The sequence below is a fragment of the Narcine bancroftii genome, chromosome 9, assembly GCF_036971445.1.
Source record: "Narcine bancroftii isolate sNarBan1 chromosome 9, sNarBan1.hap1, whole genome shotgun sequence".
Classification (NCBI taxonomy): domain Eukaryota; kingdom Metazoa; phylum Chordata; class Chondrichthyes; order Torpediniformes; family Narcinidae; genus Narcine; species Narcine bancroftii.
The window spans coordinates 26844290-26870472 of NC_091477.1; the positions used below are offsets into that span (position 1 = coordinate 26844290).

Genomic DNA, 26183 nt, shown 5'->3' on the forward strand with positions numbered 1-26183 from the left:
TTACTGTTTGTACATGTATGGTTGACCTGCCCTTTGCTGATTGTACCTGTGGCTTCTCCCCCTTGATTCCCCTAATAAAGGTGGCAATGCCCCAGAACAAGCTTGGGCCTCGGATCAGCACATGAGATGTGCTATCAGTTTATGATAATAAAAGCCCATCAGTTAGGTAACATCTTATCTTTGGAGTTATTGATAGTGCATCATTCATGAAATGGAAATGTTAACATCTGAAGAAGGTTTGAGCAAACTGGGCATATTAGAAGATGAAATATTTCATAGTAGAACATACTTTCTAGAGGACATACTTTCAGAATAAGAGTTCACCCATTTCAAGGAGGAATTACTTCATTTAGAATTTTTAATCTTTAGTATTGTCAATCCCAGAGATCTGTGGAGATAGTCATGGAATATATTTAAGGCAGAGATTAACACAATTTAAACTATAATGGAGTCAAGGAGTATGTAGAGAGAAAAAAAGAATAGTAATGTCAGTCTCAATAAAGGGCTTCAGCTCAAAACATCAACCATTTTTTTTTCTCACTAAATCTTCTTGAGTTTCTGAATTCCACCAGCAGAATGCGTTTTCCGCATTTGCAGTTTCCTGTGTGACTCCACATAGAGGTCAAGATTGAATCAGTTATGACCTAATTTAATGGTAATGAAGGCTCAAGGGGATGACTGGGCTTGTCCTTCTCATGTTTGTACATTCAAAATTGATTTTAACCATGTCAGTTCTGTTGAACTAAGATTATTTTTTACCTTCCCTGCTATCTTCTTTTTGCTGTTTGGAGTTTAAATTTATTGTTTTGCACAGGAAAGCAAGACACCTACCGAAGGCAGTGGATTCCTGCATTAAATAAATCATTCTCATCAGTATTTGCATGCAATTTTAATCCCATGTTGTCATTGATGAGTCACTACAATTGGCCAATTAAACCTGTAATAAGAAGGATTGGATTGTGAAATGCCTCATGGACATTTGGACTTTACATGGATATCTCTCCCAAGCTCCAACTCCAGAGAGCACTAAATTTTCTATTTATGCTGACTCCTTATGTACTCTGACAATAAATCTGAGAAGAGCTACAGGAGGATCAGAGCCAGCACCACCAGGCTGAGGAACAGCTTCTTCCCATGGGCTGTGAGAATGCTGAATGACCAAAGGAACTGCTCACATTAACGTCTCTGATGTACAAACCAAAATCTATTTATTTTTATAGATAAAATACTTGTCTTGAACTGGTATTGTTTGTATATGTGTGATTTCTGGTTGTGTGTCTGCATGTTTTGCACCGATGACTGGAGAATGCTGTTTCATCAGGTTGTAATTGTACAATCAGATGACAATAAATAGACTTGACCGTTGAATTTTTTTTAATACTCTCATCTTGGATTGAGTCAGCATCTACCTGCTACCCAAAATAAGAACCAACAGCTCAGACTGGAGTCTGATTTTACAGAATCACAGAAAGTCTACAGTATGGAAGGATGCCATTTAGCCTACTGAATCGTTGCTGGTCCAATGCAAGAACTCACTTATTTGCAATCTCCATGGAGTCTTGTTTTCCTTTCAGCTACTTCTTATTCAGTTTTCTATTGAATTTTCCATCACATTCAGACAATGTCACTGGGGGTAGGAGTTAGCGGATTGCACAGATTAAACAGGGTAGTTTTGTTGACTGTCTCAACCATCTCGGGCTCTTGCTGACAGATGAAGGTAGCACTTTCCTAAATTAACACTGGGCTAATTGTCATGGGATTTGGTCTACAATCTGCCTATTTTTTCTCTGTGATGAGGTTAGTGTTGCTGACACTCAGGAATTGGGCAGGCAAGTGTAGCCAGGTCACAGTGGTGAAAAGACCTCTAGCAGTCAACAGTTTTAAATATCTGATAGGGTAATATAAATTCATAAAATATAACAAACTTAAAAAGAAAAAGTTACTGAAAAATTCTAACACATAAATCAATTAAAAAAAAATAAACTGAAACAAAAGAAATTAATGAGGTCACTGATCCTATGCCAGAGAATGCTGGGAAACCCTATGAAGGATGGCCTCTATTGTTAGATTCCACCGTGGCATCCATAAATGAAACAGAGTGACTGAAGTAGCAGCAACATAAGGCAAATAAAAAGTAAAATTATGTTCATCGATCCAGCAAAGATGCTCAAATAGTAATTTTGCTGGACACCAACCTTGTAGCAACAGCATCACTTGGGAAATGTCTGCTCTTGAAAACGAGTGCAAATGCTCCTTCCTGCAAGGGCATATAAAACCATAATATTTTCCTTGTGAAATAATTCTTTAGAGACAAAAAAAATAGCTGTAAGGCAATCAAAATGACGTGTTCAACACAATTTGGCATAATGCTCTGGATTATTCTGTAACTTCACATTTACAATAATTTCCACATGATAAAATGACCTTGTCTTAGAATAATATTCTCAAAATTATATATTCATCAAATTAATGATGCCATCAACATAAAGGGAACTCCAGACCTCAAAGTAATATGAATCATAATCTGAAATAAACTAGTTTGAAAGAATAAATTGCAATTTTTAATCAATGATTTTTATGGAGACTTGATTAGAAAGCTAGGAGCATCATCAAAGCATTGGTTAACCAAAATAATCTTCTAAAAATGATATTAGTTATCTCAAAATTCAAATCTTCCAAAACAAATTGGAACTGCATTGATATTTGATCCACACGAGTGCCAGATGATGACCACCTCCAACATGAATCTAATCATCTTGACATTAAAAAGCATTACCAGAATCAAATCCCTCCTTTTTAAAAAAACAGAAATGTAACTGATCCAGGGCTATAAAGAACAGATAAGAAACCAACTAATCTCAGTAAACAACTCCAGCTGCCTTTCGATGCTTTTCCATCATTCACAAGTCAAAAGTACTTCATTTGATCATTATAACTTTACCATCTAGGACAAAACAATCTGCTTGACCAGCACCCCTTATAATACTTTAAAAATAGTAATCCCTCCTTGGCTGACCACAGTTGCCTTTTGTACAACCTACACAATGTACTGGAACAACTCAATGAGGATTCTTCACAGAACTTCTCAAACCTGCATCTTTTGCACAAAAGAAAGGCAAGGGCAACAGAGGCATGGGAACACAACTGTATGGATTGTGTCAAAGACAAATACCAAGCCAACTTGAAAATAATCACTGCAATTCAGCAGTTTCCATAGGCACAGTAAAATTAATAAATGCCAACTTAATTTCAACACGTACATCTATTTTGTTATTTGATTGGAATATGTGATAGTAATTTTTGTCGTAAAATACTTGAGACACAACCCTTTTCTTATATGATTTTTTTTTTCATTTTCCAGACATGAGTCTAGATTTGGAAAATCATATGCTGAACATTTATATATTCATCATGTTCTGCTTTGTATACTCTTTTCAGTGTTTTCCAGTATGTAGTTGGAAAACAATGCAAAGACAATATGAACCAGAATATATAAATATATTAACTAGATGATTCCATATTAACCTTACTTTGCTATTGACCATATATAGTATATAAATTTGTACTTAAAATTAATTGCAGCTCACCAGCTGTTGAATAACTCTTTTCACCAAAGTAGAGAATCCAATGTCTTCATTTTCTCTATTGTCATATAGATACTTTAGCAGTTTAGGAATCACCTCAGTGTCTGTCTCTGATTCAAACACATAATTTTTGCCCTCCTGTATTGATAAAGCAATAGTCAATACACTGCAATATATTCTTTTGATAATATTTATTTTATGAGCTTATCAACATTCTACTTACCAGAAATGTTCTTATATCTTTGTAGTTTGTGATAATTCCATTATGAACCACCAGAAATTCTAAGAAAAACAGACCAATTGAACCTGTAAGTGAAACTTTGAAATCCACAGAAACTTAAGTCATTATGATATCACAAGTCACTGAATAATCTGAATAGTAAATCACGAATCATGATTTTTGGCATTGCATTCCTTGGAAGCTCTTTACCGATTTTAGATTAATTAATTATCTGAACTTCTCAACACAAATCATTTATAGTGATAAGGGCGGCAAGGTTGCCGCAGCACAGTGGATCTCAACCTTTTTCTTTTCACCAACAAACCTCTTTAAGTATTCCCTATGCCATAGGTGGTCTGTGATTAGTAAGGAATTGCTTCAGGTGGTATGTGGATGGAAAGAAAAAGTTTGAAAACCACTGTTTTAATTATACCTAATTGACTCGTTATGTGCACTGTTTCATAACGCCAAAGGAAATGGGCCTATGGTAATTTTTCTCAAGCAAAATATTTCAGTAACAATTGGGTCTAGAGCAGTGATTCTCAACCTTCCCTTCCCATTTTGTTCCTTCTACCACACTGCATAACCATACATTTTTCTACACCATATTCCCTTGCCAGTCCAAGTTTATCTGCAGACCCCTGCCTCCTCCACAATTCCTGCCTCACCTATATTGATGACTACATCCGGGCTGCCTCATGCACCTGTGATGAGCTCATCAACTTCATTCACTTCCACCCCGATCTTAAATTCACCTGGTCCAGGCACACTTTCCTCTTTCTGGTTCTCTCTGTCTTCATCACAGGAGACAAGCTTTCCACCAACATATTTTACAAACCCACCAACTCCCACAACTAACTCGACTATATTTCTTCACACCCAATCCACTGCAAAGATTCTATTCCCTTCTCGCAATTTCTCTGTCTCTGTTGCATCTGTTCCCAGAACAAGGTCTTTCAGTCCAGATTATCTGAAATGTCTGCCTTCCTCCACAATCATGACTTCCCCTCCAACACCATTAACTCAGCCTTTACCCGCATCTCCTCCATTTTTCTGTTCATCTGTCCTGGCCCCCTCTGCCCCCAGACACAACAAACGCAGGATTCCCCTTGTCCTTATCTACCTCCCCACTAGCCAACATCCAACACATTATATCCTCCATAATTTCCATCATGAACAACAGGATCCCACCACTAGAAACATCTTTCCCTCTCCTCCTTCCGTAGGGACCTGTCCCTCCGTAAGTCACTCATCTCTCTCTACCAATTGCCCCCTCACCTGGCACCTTCTCCTGTGGCCACAGGAAGTGCCACATTTGCACCCACACCTCCTCTCACCACCATTTGGGGTCTCTTTGAAGTGAAGCAACACATTCACGTGTATCCTTGAGAATTATCTATTGTATCTGCTCTCTTTGTGGCCTTATCTACATCAGAGAGACTGGGAGATTGCTTCACTAAGTATCTTTACTCTGTCCGCATCAGAGACAGGGTTCTCTGTGGCCAACCACTTCAATTCTGTGCCCACCCCCATGCTCACATATCTGTCCATGGCCTCATATACTATCTCACCAAGACCACCCATAAGTTGAAGGAACAACCCATCTGGGCACTCTCCAACCAGATGGCATTAACATTGACCTCCGGTCTCTATTAGCCTATGCTCTATTCTCCCTCCATCCCCTTTCCCATTCACCAAGCCATCCCTCCTCCCCCTGCTTGCTGGTGTGTCCTCCCTCCCTTATCCATCCATAACCTCCTGCTTTTGGGACTGTGCTCTTCCCCTTGCCCCTCTACCCTAAACATTTTGTTCAGGCGCCTGCCAACATTATTTCCATACCTTTATGAAAGGTTCAACCCCGAAATGTTGGTTATGTATCATTAACTTTGCTACATAAGTACACTATTTGACCAGCTATATTTTTGCAGCATTATATTACCTCCACCTATTTTTTGTATCCTCTGTAGTCTTGGCCACAAAGTTATCAATTTTGACATTCAATCATTATTCTACAAATGTGAAAAGTAGCAGACCCAACATCGATCTCTGCAGAACAGCCAAGTAGACAAAACCCACTTTATACCCACTCATTGCCTTCTGCAGTCAGCAATCATCAATCCACACTCATACCTTCCTGTAATACCATCAGCTCCTTGCTTGCTTAGCAGCCTCATGTGCCGCTCCTTTTTAATCAAAGTAAACAACATCCACTGACACTCCTTTTTCTATTCTGCTTGCTACTTCCTCAAAGAATTCCAACAGATATGTAAGGCAAGATCTAACCTGAATGAAATCTGCCAACATAATTCTAATTTATCATTTGTTTTTAAATATCCCATAACATTATCCTAATTTTAAAAAACAAACTCTAAAATCTTACTATAACTTCCAGTATTTTGACTAGATCCCTTGTTAAAGGTGTGGAGTGGCATTTGCAATTTTCCAGCTCTCTAGAACAATTTGCGATTCTTGAAAGACCACTCCTAATTCTCCACAATCTCATGAGCTACCTCATTCAGAATCCTGAGATGCAGTCCACACGGTCCAGATGGCCATCCACCTTTAGCTTCACAAGAACATTCTCCTTACTAATAGCCCAGACTCTCTCGAATTTCTGTCTTTTCAGAGAAGACTGATGCAAAATACCTATTCAGTTCATCCACCATTTCTTTGTTCATCAATACCACTTCTCCAGCATCATTTTCCAGCAGCCTAATGTTTATTCTTGCCTCTCTTTAACTCTTAACATATCTGGAAAAAAAACTTTTGGTGTCCTCTTTATGTTATTGGCCAACTTACTTTCATATTTTATCTTTTCTTCCCTTATTGCTTTTTTAGTTGCCTTCTTGTTTTTTATAAAAACTTCCCATTCTTCTAGCTTTCTGCTAACTTTCACAAAATTGAATCCTCTCTTTTTTGGTTTAATGTCATGGTTTTCTCATCCTCCCTATCAAATCCTTCTTCTCTGGGATGAAATGATCCTGCATCTTCCAAATTACACCCAGAAACTCCTGCAATTACCATCATTACACCATTAGGTGCACACCATCATCTGCAATTACACCATTAGGGTCCCCTTCTCATTAACTTTGACCAGCTCTTTTCTCATGCCTCTGTAATTTACACTGTAAATCAGATATATCTGACTTTAGCTTCTCCTTCTCAAACCGCAGAGTGAATTCTATCGAGGACATCATCAAGGCTAGCAATAGTCCCTGGAGGGCCCAGATGGTTATAGTAAAGAACGAGGTGAAGAACAGGATGGTCATAGACTTAGCCAGACAATCAAATGGTACACACAACTTGAAGCGTATCCCCTCCCCGCATATCCAATATGGTTAATCAGATTGCACAATATCAGGGATTCTCCACGATCAACCTCAAGTTGGCCTATCACCAGCTCCCGATCCGCCCAGTGGACCACCAGGTATACTGCACTAGAGGCGGATGGCCAGCTCTATCACTTCCTCAGGGTCACCTTTGACATCACTAACAGGGTCTCAGTTTTTCAGTGGGAGATGGACTACATGGTGGACCACTACAAAATCCAGGGCACTTTTCCATATCTTGACAATGTGACCATCTGTGGCCACGATCTGGAGGACCATGATGCCAACCTTCAAAGATTCCTCTAAGCTGAGTGGTTGAAAATGATGTTATTGCTCCTGACCCCGATCATTAGTAAAAGCCACCACTTTTCCCCTGTCTGCAGAGGCCTGCACAGCCTTTGGCCTTATCAAGGACAACATCACCAAAGTGGCGATGCATGCAACAGATGAATCCACACCTTTCCAGGTGGAGAGTGATGCATCCGACTTCACCCTGGCTGCCTCACTCAACCAAGCGGGCAAACCTGTAGCTTTCTTCTCACACATCCTCTAAGGCCCTGAAATTCGCCATTCCTTGGTCGATAAGGAGGCCCAAGCCATCATGGAGGTGCCAGACATTGCTGGCAAACACTTCACCTTCCTCACGGACCAGCAGGCGGATGCCTTCATGTTCAATAATAAGCAAAGGGGCAAAATCAAGAGTGATAAAATCCTCAGGTGGAGAATCAAACTGTCCACCTATAATTACGATATCCTATACTGGCCTGGAAAACTTAATGAGTCCTCAAATGCCCTCTTCCACGGGACTTGCACCAGTATCCAAATGAAAAAAATTGCAGACCCTCCACAGCAACCTCTGCTACTCCAGAGTGACTAAGATCTTCCATTTCATTAAAGCACAAAACTTACCATACTCCATTGAGGAAGTCAGAACAATGACCAAAAACTACCAGGTCTGCACTGAGTGCAAACCTCACTTCTACCACCTAGTCAAGGCACACCCGATCAAAGCCACTCGCATCTTCAAGCACCCGACTTCCTTCCTCGAATCAGAACATCTACTTGGTCACCTTCTCAGTTCTCTTTCACCATCCCCTGCCCGGACATGACCATGGCTATGGTCATTAAGGCCCTCTGCAATGTCTTCACACTCTTTCGGTACCCTCTGCTTCAACCACATAACCAGGAGACCTCATTCACGAGCAATGAACTGCGGTAGTACCTGCTGGGAGGGCACTGCCATGAGCAGGACCACTAGCTTTTTTCTCCTTTTTTTTTTAAATGCACATTTTTTCTTGAGTACAGTTTTTTTGCACTACCATCAAGTAGAAATTCTGCCTGGCCCGCAAGAGAAAAGAATCTTAGTAAATACACACCGAAATGCTGGAGGATCTCAGCCGGTCTTGCAGCATTCATAGGAGATTAAGATATATTGCCTAATAGTGGTGAGGGAGGAGGTGTGGGCATAAATGGAGCATCTCCTGCGGTCAGCAGGTACCAAGGGGATGATTGGTGGAGAGGGAGGAGTGGACAAGGGAGTCAGAAGGAGCATTCCTTGCTGAAGGCAGAGAGGGAAATGAGTGTCTAGTGGTGGGATCATGTAGAATGTGGCAAAAATGGTGGAGGAGTATGTGTTGGATGTGGAGGCTGGTGTGGTAACAAGGAATCCTATTCTTGTTGTGCATTGGGAGTGGAAAGGGCCAGGGCAAATGTGTGGTTAATGCAGGTGAGGGCCATGTTGATGGTGGTGGAGGGAAAGCTACACTTTTGAAGGAGGACATCTCTGCTAACCTGGCATAGAAGTTCTCATCTGAGTGCAGATGTGACGGAGATGGAGGAATTGAGAGAATGAAATGGAATCATGGAAGTTGGCATCAAAGTGGGTGAAGTTAATGAGCTTATCATAGGTGCATGAGGCATTACTAAAGCTATTATTGACATAGCAGAGGAAGAGTTGAATGGCCTTGCAGCATGGATTGATCTACATAACCAACAATGAGCCCTCAAATGCCCTCTTCCATAGATGGGCTCCATGCAGGTACTCATTGCTATCCCTCTGACCTGGAGAAAGTGGGATGAGTCAAAAGAAAAGTTAAAGGGTGAGGACAAGTTCTACCATCCAGAGGGTGGTGGTGGAGGGGAAATGGTTGGGTCAATTGTCCAGAAAGAAATGAAGGACTTTAATGCCTTTGGTATGGGGGATGGAGGTTGTAGCAACTTCCTTCAAATTCACTTCTATTGTTGCTTGGAGGCTATGTTAGGCAATTGTCTGCAACGAATTTCTTACGTAAATCATTAACAAAGTTCAGGTGCAAAAGGCAAGGCAATTGGAATGTTGGCTTTCATTGATCAGGGAAATGATGAGCAGGGATGTTCTGCTCCAATTGTACAGGATATTGGAGAGGCTGCAAGTACTGTGCTGAGTTCTTGTCTCCTTATTTGAGAAAGGATATAGTCTTAGGAGGCGGTGCACAAGAGTTTCATCAGGTTGATTCTGGAGATGAATCGCCTGGGACTATACATTGGAATTTATAAAAATGAGAGGGATCTTATAAAAACATGGAAAGTTATGAAAAGGATAAATAAGATTGAGGCAGGAGCACGGTTTCCACTGGTAGGTGAGATTAGAATATGAAAGGACATAGCCTCAAGATGCATGGAGTAGATTTTGGATGAAGATGAGGCAGACCTACTTTTCACAGAGTGGTGAATCTATGGAATTTTCTGCCCAAGGTAACAGAAGAGGTTGCCTCATTAAAATACACAGATTTTTGCATAGTAGAGGAATTTGTTATGGGGGAAAAAGGCAAGTAGGTGGAGCTGAGTCCACGTCCAGATAAGCCATGATCTTATTAAATATCAGGCAGGCGAGACAGGCCAGATGGCCTGCTCCTTCTCCCATTTCCATGCCCTTATGTTCTTTTGTTTATTATGCTGAAGCTTGTGAATCTTTGTAACAATGACAGAGGCTCTTGGAATACATTCAAGGATTCGATGTGAAAAGTGGACTGAACCAAAGGTTCCTTTTATTCTCATGCAATAATACATTAAAATATACATAATATATTTCAACTCTCTTACAAATATATTCAGAAAATATTCAACTCAACTGCAGGAGGTTCTCCGTTGATTTTATTACAATTATTTAACAGTGAGATTTTGACTGTACCTCAATGCGTCATATTCTGTGGAGATGTAAAAGACATACCATTGTTTTTATCAGAGCGATGAGGGTGACTGTTCACTTCATTTGGAATTCCATGTGTTGCCCAGCGAGTGTGTGCAATCCCAAAATGTATCTCAAATTCTTTGTTGAAATCCAAACATTCTTGCTCTAAAAACAAAATAATTATTGGACACAAGTGTATATCTAAGTACTACTGCAGAACAATTAAAGGTTTCAAAATAAAAGTTTCAACATTCTAGATTGTCCAGGGTAATGTTAAAAAACAAGTCTCATTAATTTCAAAAAGGTTGTCTTTATTTTTGAATTAAGATACACTCTCATCCAAGATTATAAATATCAAATAACTGTCATACAATGATTATTTCCTGCTAGCGAATAAATTCTTTCAAAATATTTTAGCCATTCTCTTCTTCTCCCAGAACATAGTTAACACAAATTATCTAAAATAATCCCATGTAAATAAAGTAGTCTGGATTTTGTGATTTAAGAAAAATTAAAAGCAGATTGAAAGAAAAGCTCGCAAGAAAAACCTAGTAAACTTTAGACTCATTTTTTTCCAACAGGATGGTATGTTGTATATTAGTGACTTGTGATCTCCATAAACAATTACATAGGTTTAGCAGGCAAATGAAATGGAGAATTTTTCTGTATGGTAAAGGAGGCTTTGAAAAATCATGAGATATCATTAAAATTATTATCACTAAATTAAAAATAAAATGGTTAAGGGGTGGGGGAATCTTGATTGGATTTTTCTAAAGAGTTAACAAAATGCATTACTAAAAGTAGTGCAGTTGATGTCAAATGGAAAACTTGTTTGAAAGGTTACAGTCCATGGGACAAAAGGCAAGTTGGTAAATTGGCCTGGTAACAAGAGAAAGAGGGTAATAGGAGACAATTGTTCTGTGATAGAATGCTTGTAACCAGCATGTACCACAGGGATTAATGCCAGGTTCCTTATTGTTTGTTACAGACATTAATGATTTGGATACAAATAATGGATGTAGTTAGTAAGTTTACAGATAACACAGACATTGATGGTGTTGTTGATAGTGAGGAAAGTTTAAGGCAACTGCATGATTTTGATTAGTAGGTGAAATGAACAAATGGAATGTAATCTTGTTGGTGTGACATGATGCATTTTGAGAGATCAAATAAGGGTAGAATGTACACAATGAATAGTGGAACAACTGGAAAATATCATACCATTGTTGTCATCCTGCTACAGGAAGATGCAATTACAATGGAGAGGGTACTGAGGAAATTCACCATAATGTTATCTGGAATGGAGTATTTTAGTTACGAGAAGATTTTTAAAAGCTACAAACTAATAAGCACTAGCTGTAGAGAAGTTTATGATGGGGGTGAGGTGGGCAGGGGGACTCTGAGAGAGGATCTACATGCATTTGTAAAGACAAGGGCTGATTAGAAATGTGGGAGTGTGGGAAAATGAGTCTAACAAATTTGCCTGTTTTTGAGGAGGTCACTGTGAAGAATGATTAGGCCAGAGTGGTAGCAGTTGTCTACATAGACCTTGGGAACGTTTTAGATAATATCTTGTTTGGTCTGATTGTATCACATGGGATTCAAGGTGCACTAGCCAATTGATTCAAATTGGCTCGGTGGAAGGAGCCAGAAAATGTTAGTTGAAAGTAGTTTTTTTTAAGATTGGAGGCCTGTGACAAGTGGTGTGCCATAGTGTTTGGTCCTGGGTCCATTGCTGTTCATCATTTTTATTAAAGATTTGAATGAGAATAAGATGGCATGATCAGCAATTTTTAAAGATGACACAAAAATTAGTTACATAGAGGATAGTAAAAAAAAATCCAAAATTACAAAGGGATCTTGATGGTGCTTAAGTGAGTTGAGGAACATTATGTGTGGCATGGTTGGTGATTGGGTGCCGCAGTTGGCATATTGGTTAGCGCAATGCCTTTATAGTGCCAGCAATTGGGACCGGGGTTTGAATCCCGTGGTGTAAGGAGTTTGTACATTCTCCTGTGTCTGCACATTCTCCCCATGTCTGTGTGGGTTTTCCCTGGGGGCTCCAGTTTCTTCCTATCCTTCAAAACGCACCAGCGGTGTGGGTTAATTCAGTGTAAATTGGGCAGCACTGGCTCGTGGGCCGAAATGGTCTGTTATCATGCTGTATGTTTAAATTTAAAAATTTAATTTAATTGAGTTTAATTCAGATATGTAGGAGATGCTGCATTTTGGCAAGTTAAGCAGGGCAGGACCTACACTGAAAATGGTAGAGCACTGGAGTGTATTATAAAACAAAATGTGCAAAGAATTCAAGTCAAGGATCCCTAGAAGTGGTGACATTGAAAGGCAGGGTGGTGAAGGAGGTGGTTGATAATCTTGCCTTCATCAGTCACAGCATGCAATACAGGAGTTGGGATGTCATGTCACAACTCCACACAAATGTTGCTGAGGCCACATTTGAATTATTGTGTGCTGTCTGGTCACCTTGATTTAGGAAAACTTATTAAGCTACAAAGAGTGCAGAAAATATTCATGAGATGTTACAAAGACTGGAGGGTTTGAGATAAGAGGAGTGGTTGGATAGTATAGATTTTTTAAAAACCCTGCAGTGCAGGTACACAAAATACACAAAAATACACAAAATAAACCTCCCAGGTAAATAGATAGGGAAGATTTAGAGGAACATGGGCCCAAACACAGGAAAATGAGTATAGCTCAGAACTTAAATGGCAAGGATGAGTTCTGTCGAAGGGCCAAATTCTGTGCTGTAAAGCTCTATAACCCGATACTGGATTGGCAAAGTTTGTTTTTCTTCAGACAAAGGAGTCTAAAAAAGGGAATTGATACAAGGTACATAAAATTGTAAATCAGATTAGACTAGTGGTTCTCAACCTTTTTCTTTCCACTCACAAACCACTTTAAGTAATCCCTATGCCATCGGTGCTCTGTGATTAGTAAGGGATTGTTTAAAGTGGTATGTACTCCTACACCGCTGCACAGGGGAAGGGAAGGTTGAGAATCATTGCTCTGGACCCAATTGTCACTAAAATATTTTGCTTGAGAAAAATTATTATTGGCCCATTTCCTTTGGAGTTGTGAAACCGTGCACGTAACGAGTCAATTAGGTACGATTAAAACAGTGGTTTTCAAACTTTTTCTTTCCATCCACATACCACCTTAAGCAATCCCTTACTAATCACAGAGCACCTATGGCATAGGGAATACTTAAAGTGGTATGTGAGTGGAAAGAAAAAGGTTGACAACCACTGGATTAGTCATTTCCCTATAATAGATGTGTAAAATGAGAAGGGATTAAAAAGGGACAAGTTTGAGATTTAGGGGGAATCAAGGAAGAAGGGTTTTCACCCAGAAGGTAGTTATAATCTGGAACACAATGGCCAAGTGGATGATGGAGGCAGGGACTCTCATAACATGCGTATAGCTGGATGAGTAGTTGACAATGCAGCCAGTTCAGGCAGTTCCCGACTTGAAAATGTCCAATTTAAGAACAACCCGTAGTTATGAACCGACAAAGCGGCCGGAAGGAGAAGGACATCTATTTCTGCTTGCCATTGGCTCACTGCCCCATCGATTGTCAGGTGGGTGGTGATACGTATCTGCTGTCATGCTATGCCACATGTGGCCTGCGCAAAGCAGCGGGAAGGTGAGGGGACAAGTGGCCCGGCAGAAGGGAGGGAGGGAGGGGCAGGGAGAAGAAGCAGCAGTTTGCACCATCGCGCCCTGCAAAATGGCAGTCCGGCCTTAAAGTGCGATTGCATAACCGAGGAGGGAGGGTGTGAAATTTGGATTTCAAAATTGAAAGTACCTGTACTGTAGCCATCTCTCCATTATCTTCTCCTGTAAGTGTTAACTTTTAATCATGATCTTATGAACAAATGTAGTTACTTTTATTATTGGATACAGTACTGAATTATTATGTTTAAGCAGTTTTAGTTTATTTTATATGCATTTAAAGTTAAAGTATATACTATATATACCTACTATATACCAAGATAAACATTTGACTAACTGACCTAAATAAGCACTTGTTCTGACTCAAATACAAATTCGTGTTAAAGACAGACTTAGGAATTGAAACTCATTTTTAACCTGGGGACTGTCTGTATTGATAAATGGTATTTTTATAGGTTGGTGGTCACCATGATGAATCTACAAGATCCGCAACAGATTAAAATGGAAGGCAAAATATGAACAAAACACTCATTTTAATAAAGACGCATTTAACTTGAGAAGCTAGTGTTGATGGTCAGCATAGAGGAGATGATGTTACGGCAATTCAATGCAAGTCTTAATGCTTTTATACATGAGAAAAGTACCATCAGGCATAAACTAATTTTTGGTGTTTCTGGAATGTGTTACAGACACCACAGATGCAATAAATTTCATACTCAAATCTCTGTTGCATAATTTTAAAAAAAAATAGCCCTATATAAATTGATTGTGTACATATAGTGCCTTCATTTGACACAAGATCACAGCAGTTTTGATCTATTAGCTTTCATTAGTCTTCTGATACATACAAAAATAATACATCTACTAAATAATCAAGAATTTCCGCTGAGTATTAAATTTTAATGAAAGAACAAGTGCACCTTATAATATGCCAAAGAAACAAGCCAAAATTTTTAAAAAAGACTAAGTAATAAACTGTACAGCACCTATGGGGATTGGTAGATGCCGGATGTTAATTTGCCAGTTGCTTGAGATTGCATAATTAAATGCTAGAGGGTGCCAATTTTAAACTTTCGTATTTTTTACCTCTCTATTTTCCACGATTTTTTTGCCGTTTGCTTGAATTCCGGATAACAGGGATTTTACTATACCACATTTAATTAACCAAAAAGTTTAATCTTGAAGACAATTATATTTTGTCAAAAATAATCAAATGTAAATTTATAATTGTTAGTCACTTACTATAAAGTTTTTCAGCCAAGGCCTTCACTTTGCCTCTGTTTCTGAAGACATGGATATGTCCTTCATTTTTTTTATTTTCATTGTAACCTTCATCAATTGCTAATCCTAGCATTGAAAACAGTGGTTATTCAGAATTGAGAATAGATTCCATTAATTTCCACACAAGAAACTATATGGTAGTGTAAGACCAAGATAAAAAGATTTTTTGGCTTGAGAAATTATATTTTGCAGCACATTTTTAATGAGCTACTCCAGTGGTGATACTTTATTAAAGACTTAACAGTACAACTCCAATTATTCAAAATCAGATTCTCCAAAATCCTCATTTATCCAAAAATTTCGGAGAAATTAGGATATCCAAAACAAATTGGAAATCCTTATTTATCCAAATTTTTTTCAGAGCCGAACTGACTGGGGACCTCGGGCTGCTGGCGGCATACAGAATTTTTTGGTGAGAATTAAACATTATTTTAATGCTTAAAAAGCTTTCCCTTGCTGTTTGTTGTATTTCAAACACTGTTACAAGTAATTTGCTGTTGCAACTGGGCAGTTTTTAAAAGATGTCCAGTTTTCGGAAAAAAAAACGTTTATCCGACCTAGGCCAAGTCCCAACCATTTCAGATAATCGGAGTTGTACTGTAGTATATTACAACTTTGTTTAAAATGAATATACATTTTTCTTTTCTCAATGCATTGCGAGAAAACTTGCAACTGTATATTGTATCTAATATTGTTACAAGCCCCAAAAATTGACATATTTTGGCTTCTCAATATCAGAGAGAACCAAACCAGATAAAACGTGTTAACAGAGCTACCAATTTGTCTGGTTTGATATAGCTAGTCTAGTCCTATCACCCAAGTATAGTTATCGCCTTGCCTTTGTGTTGCAACCCAAAAGATGCTTAACTAGTGGCTCCCATTATTATAGAGAACAACTGTGCAGCACATTCATACTTTTTACCTTTGTCATCTCTGCACAATTTATTGCTCACATTATCAACAATTAACACAATCCCCAAGTTGAACGATATCTGCACCCTCAAATGCATCATATTCTATCAGCAGTCAGAAAAAAGATGGCAAACTCCATAAGCACATATTTTCCCTATTTTGAGAACAAACCTGAGCCATTACTTCATTGGAGTGGTAGTTCTGCTCCTGCTACAGTGAGAGGACAGGCAGCAAGAGGAGCCTGGATGTTAATTTAGAAGGAACTGCAAAATAATTGATTTCATCCAACACGTATAATGTTCTTGCAACACGAGAGGATGTGGATACAGGTCAGAGAGATAATAAAAATGCTGCCCAAAGAATACAATGGTAGTTGGGAATGTAGAGTTGAGGTTCTAATCTGATCAGTGATCTTATTAAAAACCATCAGATTAAATTTATAAGAATGTATTTGATAAATAGCATGAAGGCTTATGAATCAAATCATTGAAAAAGTGGGGAAAAAAGCAATGTAGACTTGACAGATTTAATGAGGATGAGGGGTTTCTGCTCAAAGATATTGATGTCCCCATACTAATCCTTGACGTAGCACATTTTCGCTACACCATAACCATATAACCATATAACCACTTACAGCACAGAACAGGCCAGTTCGGCCCTACTAGTCCATGCCGTAACAAATCCCCACCCTCCTAGTCCCACTGACCAGCACCCGGCACGTCTGCAGAAGTTTGCCAAGGTTTCCGATGCCATACCAAACCTCCACAAACTCCTTAGGAAATAGAGGAATAATGCAGAGATGGATTTTAGTTGAGGTATCCACATCATTACTATGGCCATCTCGTATTGTTATAGTTTATCAGTGTTCAAACACTCATCCTCCTTTCTTTGTTCTATGGCTATCTGTAAATTCAGTTTTATTTTTATAACTCTGCATTTTTCTTGATAAATATAGAGACAGAGACACACCCGCTTTCAGGTGGAATTGCCTGGAGAATGCAGCTCCGGAGCAGGCTGCAAGTGTCTGCGAAGGGATGTTCAGGTGGCAGCGCTGAAGGAGGTGTTCTGCCACCTGAAAGGTCTGAAGCGAGGAGAGGAGCCACAGAGCAAACACTAGCTCCTGAGTCCGGGCAGGAGCAGCTGTCTGACAGGTTGCCTCCCCGCTGCCTGACAGCTCGCCTCCCTGCTGCCTGAAGCCCCCTGGCACAGGATTGCGGGACTGGGGCGGCCAGTGGGGGAGTACGAGAATCCTGACTTATCGAAAGCTCTCACCTTTTAAATTTAGCAGGATTTTGTGTGCGTGCATAAGCCCCGTAGTCCCCCGCCGCGGCCACCCCAGCCCTGTAGTCCCACGCCAGGGGACAGTCAGGCAGCGGGGAGGGTAGGTGTCCGCAGCGGGGAGGGTAGGTGTCCGCAGCAGGTCGCCAGCTGACTGTCAACAGCCTGTCTGCTACTAGGCATCTGAAAGCTGCTAGTAGCTTTGCCTGAGCTGCTTTCAGGTGCAACGGGGGATTCTTGGAGCAGGATATTATACCTACAGGAGAATGGTTAGGTAGGTAAACCTCCTGGCTGGGTTCTCCACTTTCAGGTGGTCCACCCGACAGCTGTACAATAGGCTGCTTTACAGTCGGGTATTGTGGCCACCTGAAAGTGGGTACACAGACAGAGCTCTCTCTCTATATATACATATATCGACAATTATAAAAGACATCAAACACATAAATTTGCTGCAATCAACCAGCAATTAACCTGTAGGTCATCAATTACCTAGTTCAATATTGTTGCTAGCAGTCCCTCAGCTGCTAATTTCATGTACAGGGTTATGAGATGCAATACCTGGAGAAGTGTCAGCTTCCAATTAGCATTGTTCGCAGATCACATTACCCATCTTTCACATTTCTGGCAGCCATTCATTGTATGTGTTCATACTTTAAACTATGGTGCACACTTGCAGAGTCTATTTTGATATCCAGGCTCCCTTAAACAAATCTTAGCTATTGAATTGTGCAGACTATTGTCTAAATAATTACCTCTTCCACAGAATATAGCTGAATTAATGAACTAGGGTGCAATTAAAAATACCTTCAATACACATCAGTACTGTACTGAACTGTCAGCCTAAATTATGTATTCATAGTATATGAGCGGATCCAGAACCTATGACCTCTGACTGCAAGGTGAAAGTATTATGACTAAACCAAAGATGTCAAATAAATCACACAAATCCATTTCTCCTGTCTGAAATCCTGAACCGCACAAATTTTGTAGAATAATCCCCCCTGCCCTTGTTAATTTACGTTGGCTCCTCATTCCACTTATCATGTAAAACACAAAATCCCTGCACAGTGTCTTAACAGACACCGCTTTAGACCGCTCAAGTTTTGTTATCCTTGCGGAACATTTTGATTTTGATCTTTTGCGTAATTGGCTTCTTTTATTCATTCCTTGTGATGATGGAGCTATAACCAATATCTGCCATAAATCTCTGCAATTTTTTTCAAAACATCCACCTCAGCATTTTAGAACCTACTAAAAACATATCTCTACAGCCTAACTTTCAGTCACAACAAGGTCAAGGAAAATAATTTTACTCTCCCACTTGTCTTCCAAATCTTTCTACTGAAATCTTCATTGAAATCAATGAGATCTTAGATCCTATTAGGTCTAACCTCAGAGGAAAATGCATATTGAAATGCTGGTAACCGTCAGCAAGAAATGACGCTGCCAATGGACTCCAGCCTTGGTCTTTCCAAATACTATAGTTAGCAGATTCATATTTCCAGGTTTTTTATTTAAATTTTTTATTTTTAACCATATTAATCAAAATACACACAAACATTTCCCTCTTGAATATACAGTGGCATTTTCTCCCCTTTTATCCCCCCTCCCTCCTTCCCACCCACCTCCAAACCCATTAAACGTTCAACATATACAATGCAATAAACCCATTAAGCAATGTCATCACACAATGAAAATAAACAAGAAAATTGTGTCATCTACTTTTACACACTGGATCAGGTCATTTTGTCTTCTCATTTTAGGGGTGGAGGTCCACGGTAGGCCCTCTCTGTTGTGTTGCATGTAGAGTTCCCAAATTTGTTCAAATAATGTGACTTTATTTTTTAAATTATATATTTCCAGGTTTGACATGCAATTTCAAAGTCTGAATGTTGCTAACAAGTCAGAATGTTCCAATTATCATATTCCTTCACTCCACAGATATTGTTTGATGTTAGACAAAGTGTACAATCCACTAGCTACCCAATGATTACATCATCTACAATGAGAATTGTATTTAATGTACTTTAGCATTTGCTCATGGTGATCTTTTCTAATATTGATGAATTAGGTTCAAAGCATTTCACAATGCTTATTTAAGAACTGAAACTTGAGGCGTTCTGTTGTGCGTCTCAATAAATTAGAATATATTCAACACCGTCTTCAATTTTTAAAAACATACCTGCTGAATCATAGCCTCTGTATTCGAGTCTCAGCAAACCTTTGATCAAGATATCCAAGATATCCTTCTGTGTTTGAGGAACATAGTAGTTCAAATATGCAAAGATTCCTGCAAAATTAGATTTTGATAAACAAATTTTGTTCAAGATTTATTTCAGTTTCAAAAACAATGCTGCCCATAAAAGGTTAGAATGATTTGAAAGCTGATACAAAATATCAAATAAAGTTAAACTGCTGTTCACTGAATAAACAAATATCAAAAAGCAAATAGAATCAACTTTTGAAAGAAAAAAAACTGATTTATCAATGAACCGGTTAAATTAGACAAAGAGAAAATCATACTAATTTACCGAAGAGACAGAGTGACTACTCCATACAACATCAAACTCATCCTTTTTTGCACTGAACCACAGAGAATTCAAACCCTTTCCAGTTACCAAATTCATCAACCATTGGAAATATGTGCATCTAATTTATATTTTCAATAGCTCTAATTCTGCATACTTCCAAATGATCTCCACTTGTTCAAAGAAAAAGGAAAAAAAATCCAATTTTTAAAAAATAACTGAACCTTCTACGCAGATATTACAATTATCTTGGCTGCAAACTCTGAAGTAGAATTTGCAGCTTTCTAAACATCCATCCCAAATAAGAATGATGGATAGATAAATATTCACAGTTGAAATTAATACAGGAAAAACTTAACATCCCAATAGTGCAAAAAGATCTTTTGATGGTTGTGGACTAGCTTATGGTTAGGCAGTACGGGGAGGTTCCAGCACCTGATAGCTGTCTGATTAAAAACCGTTTTTGAATCAAGACATGCTGGACTTCAGGCTTCTGTTATCCTGTCCAAGGCCACTGTCAATCGAGTTAAGTCTTCCTGGGGCAGGTAATCCATCCAGGCTAAACCTGCACAGTTACCAGCTCACACATGTACATATAACCATAACCATATGATGGACGTGCTCTCCAAAATGAGTTTTGGAATCCAGTATTACAGTAAACTGCTCTATATGGATATCCATAGCACAGTCCAAATCAATGGGTGGAAAACAGATAGCTTCCCCATCATGTCTGGAGTTGGGCAAGGTTGCCTGCTGTCTCCAGTCTTACCTGTGGGCTGCATAAAGCCCTTTGCTTAATCTATCAAGAAGGGTAAGGGCATAAGAGGAGTGACATTGCCAGGCAGTGAAGGTATTCAGCCCAAGTGTTTCTACTGCCTGGCAGCATCCCTCTTTTTACATGGATGTCCCTGTACATGGACAACATCACTGTCTTCTCTTTGGAATCACTCTACAGACTGATCAATATCTGCAGCAAATTTGGCACCAGGGTAAACCAAATGCTCTTTAGTAACTGACCTAACCAGTCCACCATCCCTTTCACATTCAGATCTGACTATCTGAAGGCGTTGGGGATCTGGCTTGGAGGGAATGAGGTTTTCAAGATGAATTGGTCAGAGCAGATCACAAATATCTACCAGAAACTGGATCTGTGGGCAAAATGCTCACTCTGAATAACAGTGAAGGATTTGGTCATCAGGTGAGAGGTACTCTCGGTACTGCTTAGTGTGATCCATTCCCTGCACATCCGACCTAGCAGACACCACAGCATTTTCCAGTTCATCTGGGATCCAAAATGGAAAGGGTCCAAAAGGTCACAATGTTCAAGTCACCAGACAACAGATAGTGAGAATGCTGAACAACCAAAATAACTGTTCACACTAACCATCCAAGGCTCTCATTTGTAAAAAAAACCCTCAATATTTATTTATTTTTATAGATAAAATACTTGTCCTGCATATGTATTATTTGTCTGTATGTGTGTTATGTCTGGTTGTTTTTAGAGGACCAGAGAACGCTGTTTTGTTGAGTTTTACTTGTATAATCAGCTGACAGTAATTTTTTAAAAAACTTTATTTAATATTTTTAGAAGAACTTTTACAAAGTCCATAATATAAAAATGAAAACTAAAACTAACCCACCCCCTCAGAAAACTCCACAAGGGAAGCATTTAAAAAAATGATCATAAAAGAAGCACATACAACAATTTAAGATATTACTAAACTCATCCATTTCAAATAAGACGACTACATCTTAATAAAAAAATCATAATTATCATGCAAGTTATATATTATTTTCTCCATATAAATACAGGACCTCAACTCATTATGCCAATGAGTTATATTTACCTCGACCTCGTCTTTCCATGAATCGCAACACATTTACGTGCTACAGCCAATGCTAAACGAAAAAATGCTGTCTGAGACTTATCTAACCCCAAATCAGTAAATGGGGCAATACAACCCAACAAAAATTTTTTTGGATCTAACAAAAATTGGATCTTAACAATTTTTGAAGAAATTCCCTAATTTTATGCCAAAATGATTAACAAAACCAAACTGAGTGTAAAAACATCCCTACACATAGTCCACATCTAAAACACAACTCTGAATTACTAAATCCATATTTTTTCAACTTCTGGGGAGTTAGATACAACTGATGCAAAAAATTGTAATTAACTATACTATATCTTACATTAAGCAATTTAGTCACACCATCAAAACACATCATCTCCCAATCAGTCTGATTAATATCACAACTTAAATCATTTTCCCATTTAATCCTAGATTTATCTAAATTTATTTTATCCACAGTGTCTTGCAACAACGTATACATCTCAGAAATAAAACCCTTATTTAATGAATAAGAAATCATAAACTCAAATTTCATTAACTTAGGAATTTTCATTTCTCTTCCAAAATTATCTTTCACTAATGCTCTAATTTGATAATACACAAATAAAGAATTCACTGGAATTCCAAATTTCTCTCTAAGTTTATTAAACAATAAAAATTTACCCTCTTCAAAACAATCCTGTAACGACTTTATTCCTTTAATCTGACATTCCCTTAAAATTCTATTATACAACGAAAAAGCTGACAGTAATCTTGACTTGACAAGGGCACATCAAATTTGGCCTTCATCCTGATGACCACTTTTGTGTGTGACTGCATCAGGTTGTGTGTGGAACCAAAGTATGAGAGCACCAAGTTCTGCTATGTGCTGAGGTTCTACCTGTCCCAGGTGTTGAGAAGGATGGGCCTGGGCCCATTGTCACATAATTCCCCAGTCAGTTGATCTTTGCTACAGCACCTCTCCTTCATGGAAATATTTTTCTCGACAAACATCTTTGACCACTAGGCAACAAAGCAGTGGTCAGCACAGAATGTCCTACAGACACAGAGATGAGAACTCGATGGACCTGGTGGGGTGGTTTGCTAAGCAGATCATTCGGGTTATCTAGGAATGACATCACCAGTGCTCACAAAAAAACACTACAACTTGCTCTGGCTAATGGTGAGTGGAGCCCTCCCAATCAGATCCTTCCTGTATGACCGAAACATGACCCACAATTCACGTTGTCCCTGACACGACTTCGATAGAGAGGAGACGGTTGCCCATCTCTTTGCTGAATGAAAGAGTGTGTGGAGAAGGATGCAGGAGTCCTTGTCACAGTTCATTCCCAGCAGCAATGTGACAGAAGACTCTCTGATCTACAGGCTGTTCCTGGGGACACACAGAGTCAGACATATGTAACCATTGGAAGACCATCAACTCGGTAAAAGACGCACTTTGCTCTGCCTAAAACCCGTTGGTTTTAGGTATGAGCGTGGGAATGCTACTGACTGGCACATTCCAGGCTGCAGGAGTACATGCTGTGGGACATACTGAGGTTTGCTGCAGCCAATGCGAGGGCGCTGTGGGGAAAGGACCAGTCGAGAGTCCTCCTGCATTGGGAGAGATCGTGGCTCTCACATGATGGCATTCCTCCCTACCTAGTCAGAAGACATAGCAGCTGCCAATCAAGCTCCTGTTCCACCCAACCTATCAGCACACACCTTGCTGTTGGCCCATGTAAATTACCTGCCCTACACCCTCCAGCCTGCCTGTACTTGATCTCAGGTTATTGACTGCCTTAATTAGATTAGCCTGCCTGACACGATGCCATTGGCCCCCTAGTCAATCACCTGGGTTGGACTCCCCAGCACTATAAAGGTGCCTGTGCCCTTTGTTCACCCTCTTCCCATCTTTGAGGGACCCCCCGTTCCACCCTGGGCTAAAAAACGTGGACCTGCGCTGAAGAAGCTGCTGGTGTTTAATATGGGTTGGGAGCACTGATCATTGTCCCTAAATTATCGCAGAGTCGTGTTTGCACAGAACCAAGGGGTGGTGGGGCACGAATTTACTTTTTCCTTGATTGTATGCACTGTATTTTTTTTCCTCACACCCGTTTATTAGCTGTGTGCGTGTGTTTCATTGCCACTATTATTTTCCTACGCTATCAAATTCTTATTGCCAACCAAGTGCGGTTCCCACACTAAGTAATAAACTGTACGCATTTGTTCACCGTTATTCCGTCCTTCCCATGGTTGTTGTATATACCTCGTGTGAGTGTATGTGTGCTGTGTAGAACCTCATTTTCCCATGGCTTTGCCACTAGCAAATAAACCTTTTTGCTATCGAAACCTGTGTCCAGATCCTTGCCTTTGAATCCTACCATATCTGTTTCCTCACTCACAACAATTGATCTCGGAGGTCTTGGACACAAACGTGGGAAAATGTTTTGGAACAGGAGCAGAAAGGCCAGTGCAGGCACCAAGGATAGGATTCATGGGTGGACCAATGAGAGGGAGGGATTTCAGGGCTTGGCAAGCATGCTGGCAGACCACGGCAAGCCAGTGGACTGGTCTGAGGTGAGAAACTGGGGCACCACATGGTCTCCCTCCTCAAGAAGTCAGGGTTCCCGAAAAAAAAGGGAATCAAAGGGGTGCCTTCTGGCTTTTTGTGTCCCTCCTAACACGCCAGGTCAGGATCACTGGCCAGCTCCAGCTGTCATTATGCAGCCAAAATGACAGGGAGTTAGAGGAACTCCGGCAGCGCTGCTGCATGCTGCTCAGTCTCGAGCTCACCATCTCGAGGTCAGAGGAACTGAAGTTGCCTGCAGGCTCATCCAGTTGCAGCTAAAAATCCAAACCCTGATCCAGCAGGGCAACAAGCCAGATGCGTGGGTGGGAGATGAAGACATCTGGCATGATGGGGATGAGGAGGAGCTGGAGCCTGAGCCCCACAGCCACTTCTCCCTCCCCAAAAACGAACCCCTGCACATGCGACCCGTCACCACGTGGTCCCAGATCCAGTGCAGGGAGGGGGGGGGGAAGAAGGGATGCCCACACTGAAGGGGGCCACTCCGTCCACTGAAACATGAGACTACACCCAAAAAGAGTTAGCCCAGCTAGCTGACCGGTATTGTCAGTGACCAGGCAAGCACCTGGCTGTGTGGCTGCCCTGGTTGTGGGACGATGGGGCCCCCAATTTGAGCCACCCACCAAGAGGTGAGGACCCTGGGGAGCCTCTCCGACCAGCAGAGTATTAACAATGCCCTACGGGCGCCACAGCCAGAGGTCCAGGAAAGCACCTCTGTGGGATCGGGTGGTGACTGCAGTAAGGGTCTGGTCCCCCCCATCCTCCTGAAGTGGGACCTACACGGGTGCCCCCATTGAGAGCACCCGGGTCATTAGAGAGTGGGCGCTGGTCAACAGCATATACCAGAGGGCCTGTGACCGCAACTTTCTATAAAACACTCAGGTGACCGGTGCCTTAGCAGGCTATCTGGTCACCACTGAGTGCTGATTTACAGTCAGTGGTCCTGCCCCTTTTTGCACCGGCTAATGGGAAGACTGTACGAGATACCATCACTCTCCTGGAAGGACTAGAGTACATGCAGTGGGGGCACCCATCCAGGACAACAAGGCAGAGACAAGGGCTGCAGGAATGGTCTCCCCCTAACCACACCCCCCCCACCCTCCCAATGCTTTACATGCAGACAGCTGTATTCAGACCTGCTGTGCACAGGTGCCAACCATAATAGCATAGATGGGATTCCCAGCCCCGACCTTTATGCGCGGTGCAAGGAGATTTGTGGGGGGGAAAAGGCAGGCCAGGAAGAAACCAACCCCCAGACCATGCGGCTACCCAGCCCTGATACTAGCTCATCCTTTCCTGACTAAAACATTCTACCCTGCTCTCAAGGCAAAGCTCATGGAGCTCCAGAAAATGTCCCATCTCCACCAGCAGGACAATTCACCCGCTGAGTGGCAGATCCCCACACCCCCCTCCAATAGGATGAAGGCCAGGGCCCCCAGTGAATTTACTCCATTGCTCTCTCCCGGCCGGGGGACCCAAGGCCATATATACCTGTTCCTGTATTTTGGGGGAAGGGAAACACAAAGAGGTGGCTAGCACTTGTTGACACGGGTGCCGAACACATCATCCCAGGCAACCCCGCTGAATGGAAGGCACAGCCATGTAGAGGGGTTAGTGGGCTCCCTGTTACATGCAAGTGAGGCCACACTGGCAAATCATCCTCCCTGAGCTGTAAAAGTCCTCATAGTCCCTCCACCCGAATGTATCCTTGGGATTAATGTGCTAAAGGGTCACCCCCTTGAAACCAACAGGGGCAAGCTTACCTTT

At 40.6% G+C, this 26183-nt stretch overlaps 1 protein-coding gene across 3 annotated transcripts in view; it reads right to left on the reverse strand.

Annotated features, from left to right (window-relative positions):
• Positions 1–26183, reverse strand: part of LOC138743339 (glutamine--fructose-6-phosphate aminotransferase [isomerizing] 2-like) — a 60283-nt gene that overhangs the window by 24014 nt on the left and 10086 nt on the right. For 2 of the 3 annotated variants that reach the window (XM_069898540.1, XM_069898539.1), the window contains exons 2-7: positions 19649–19756; positions 15238–15342; positions 10342–10467; positions 3808–3866; positions 3588–3722; positions 2196–2257 (exon numbers count right to left, since the gene is read on the reverse strand). In XM_069898540.1, coding sequence (XP_069754641.1) covers positions 2196–2257; positions 3588–3722; positions 3808–3866; positions 10342–10467; positions 15238–15342; positions 19649–19756 — 595 coding nt within the window. Of the gene's footprint in view, positions 1–2195; positions 2258–3587; positions 3723–3807; positions 3867–5934; positions 5971–10341; positions 10468–15237; positions 15343–19648; positions 19757–26183 lie in introns of those variants that run through there. The other variant, XM_069898542.1, reaches the window with a different exon arrangement.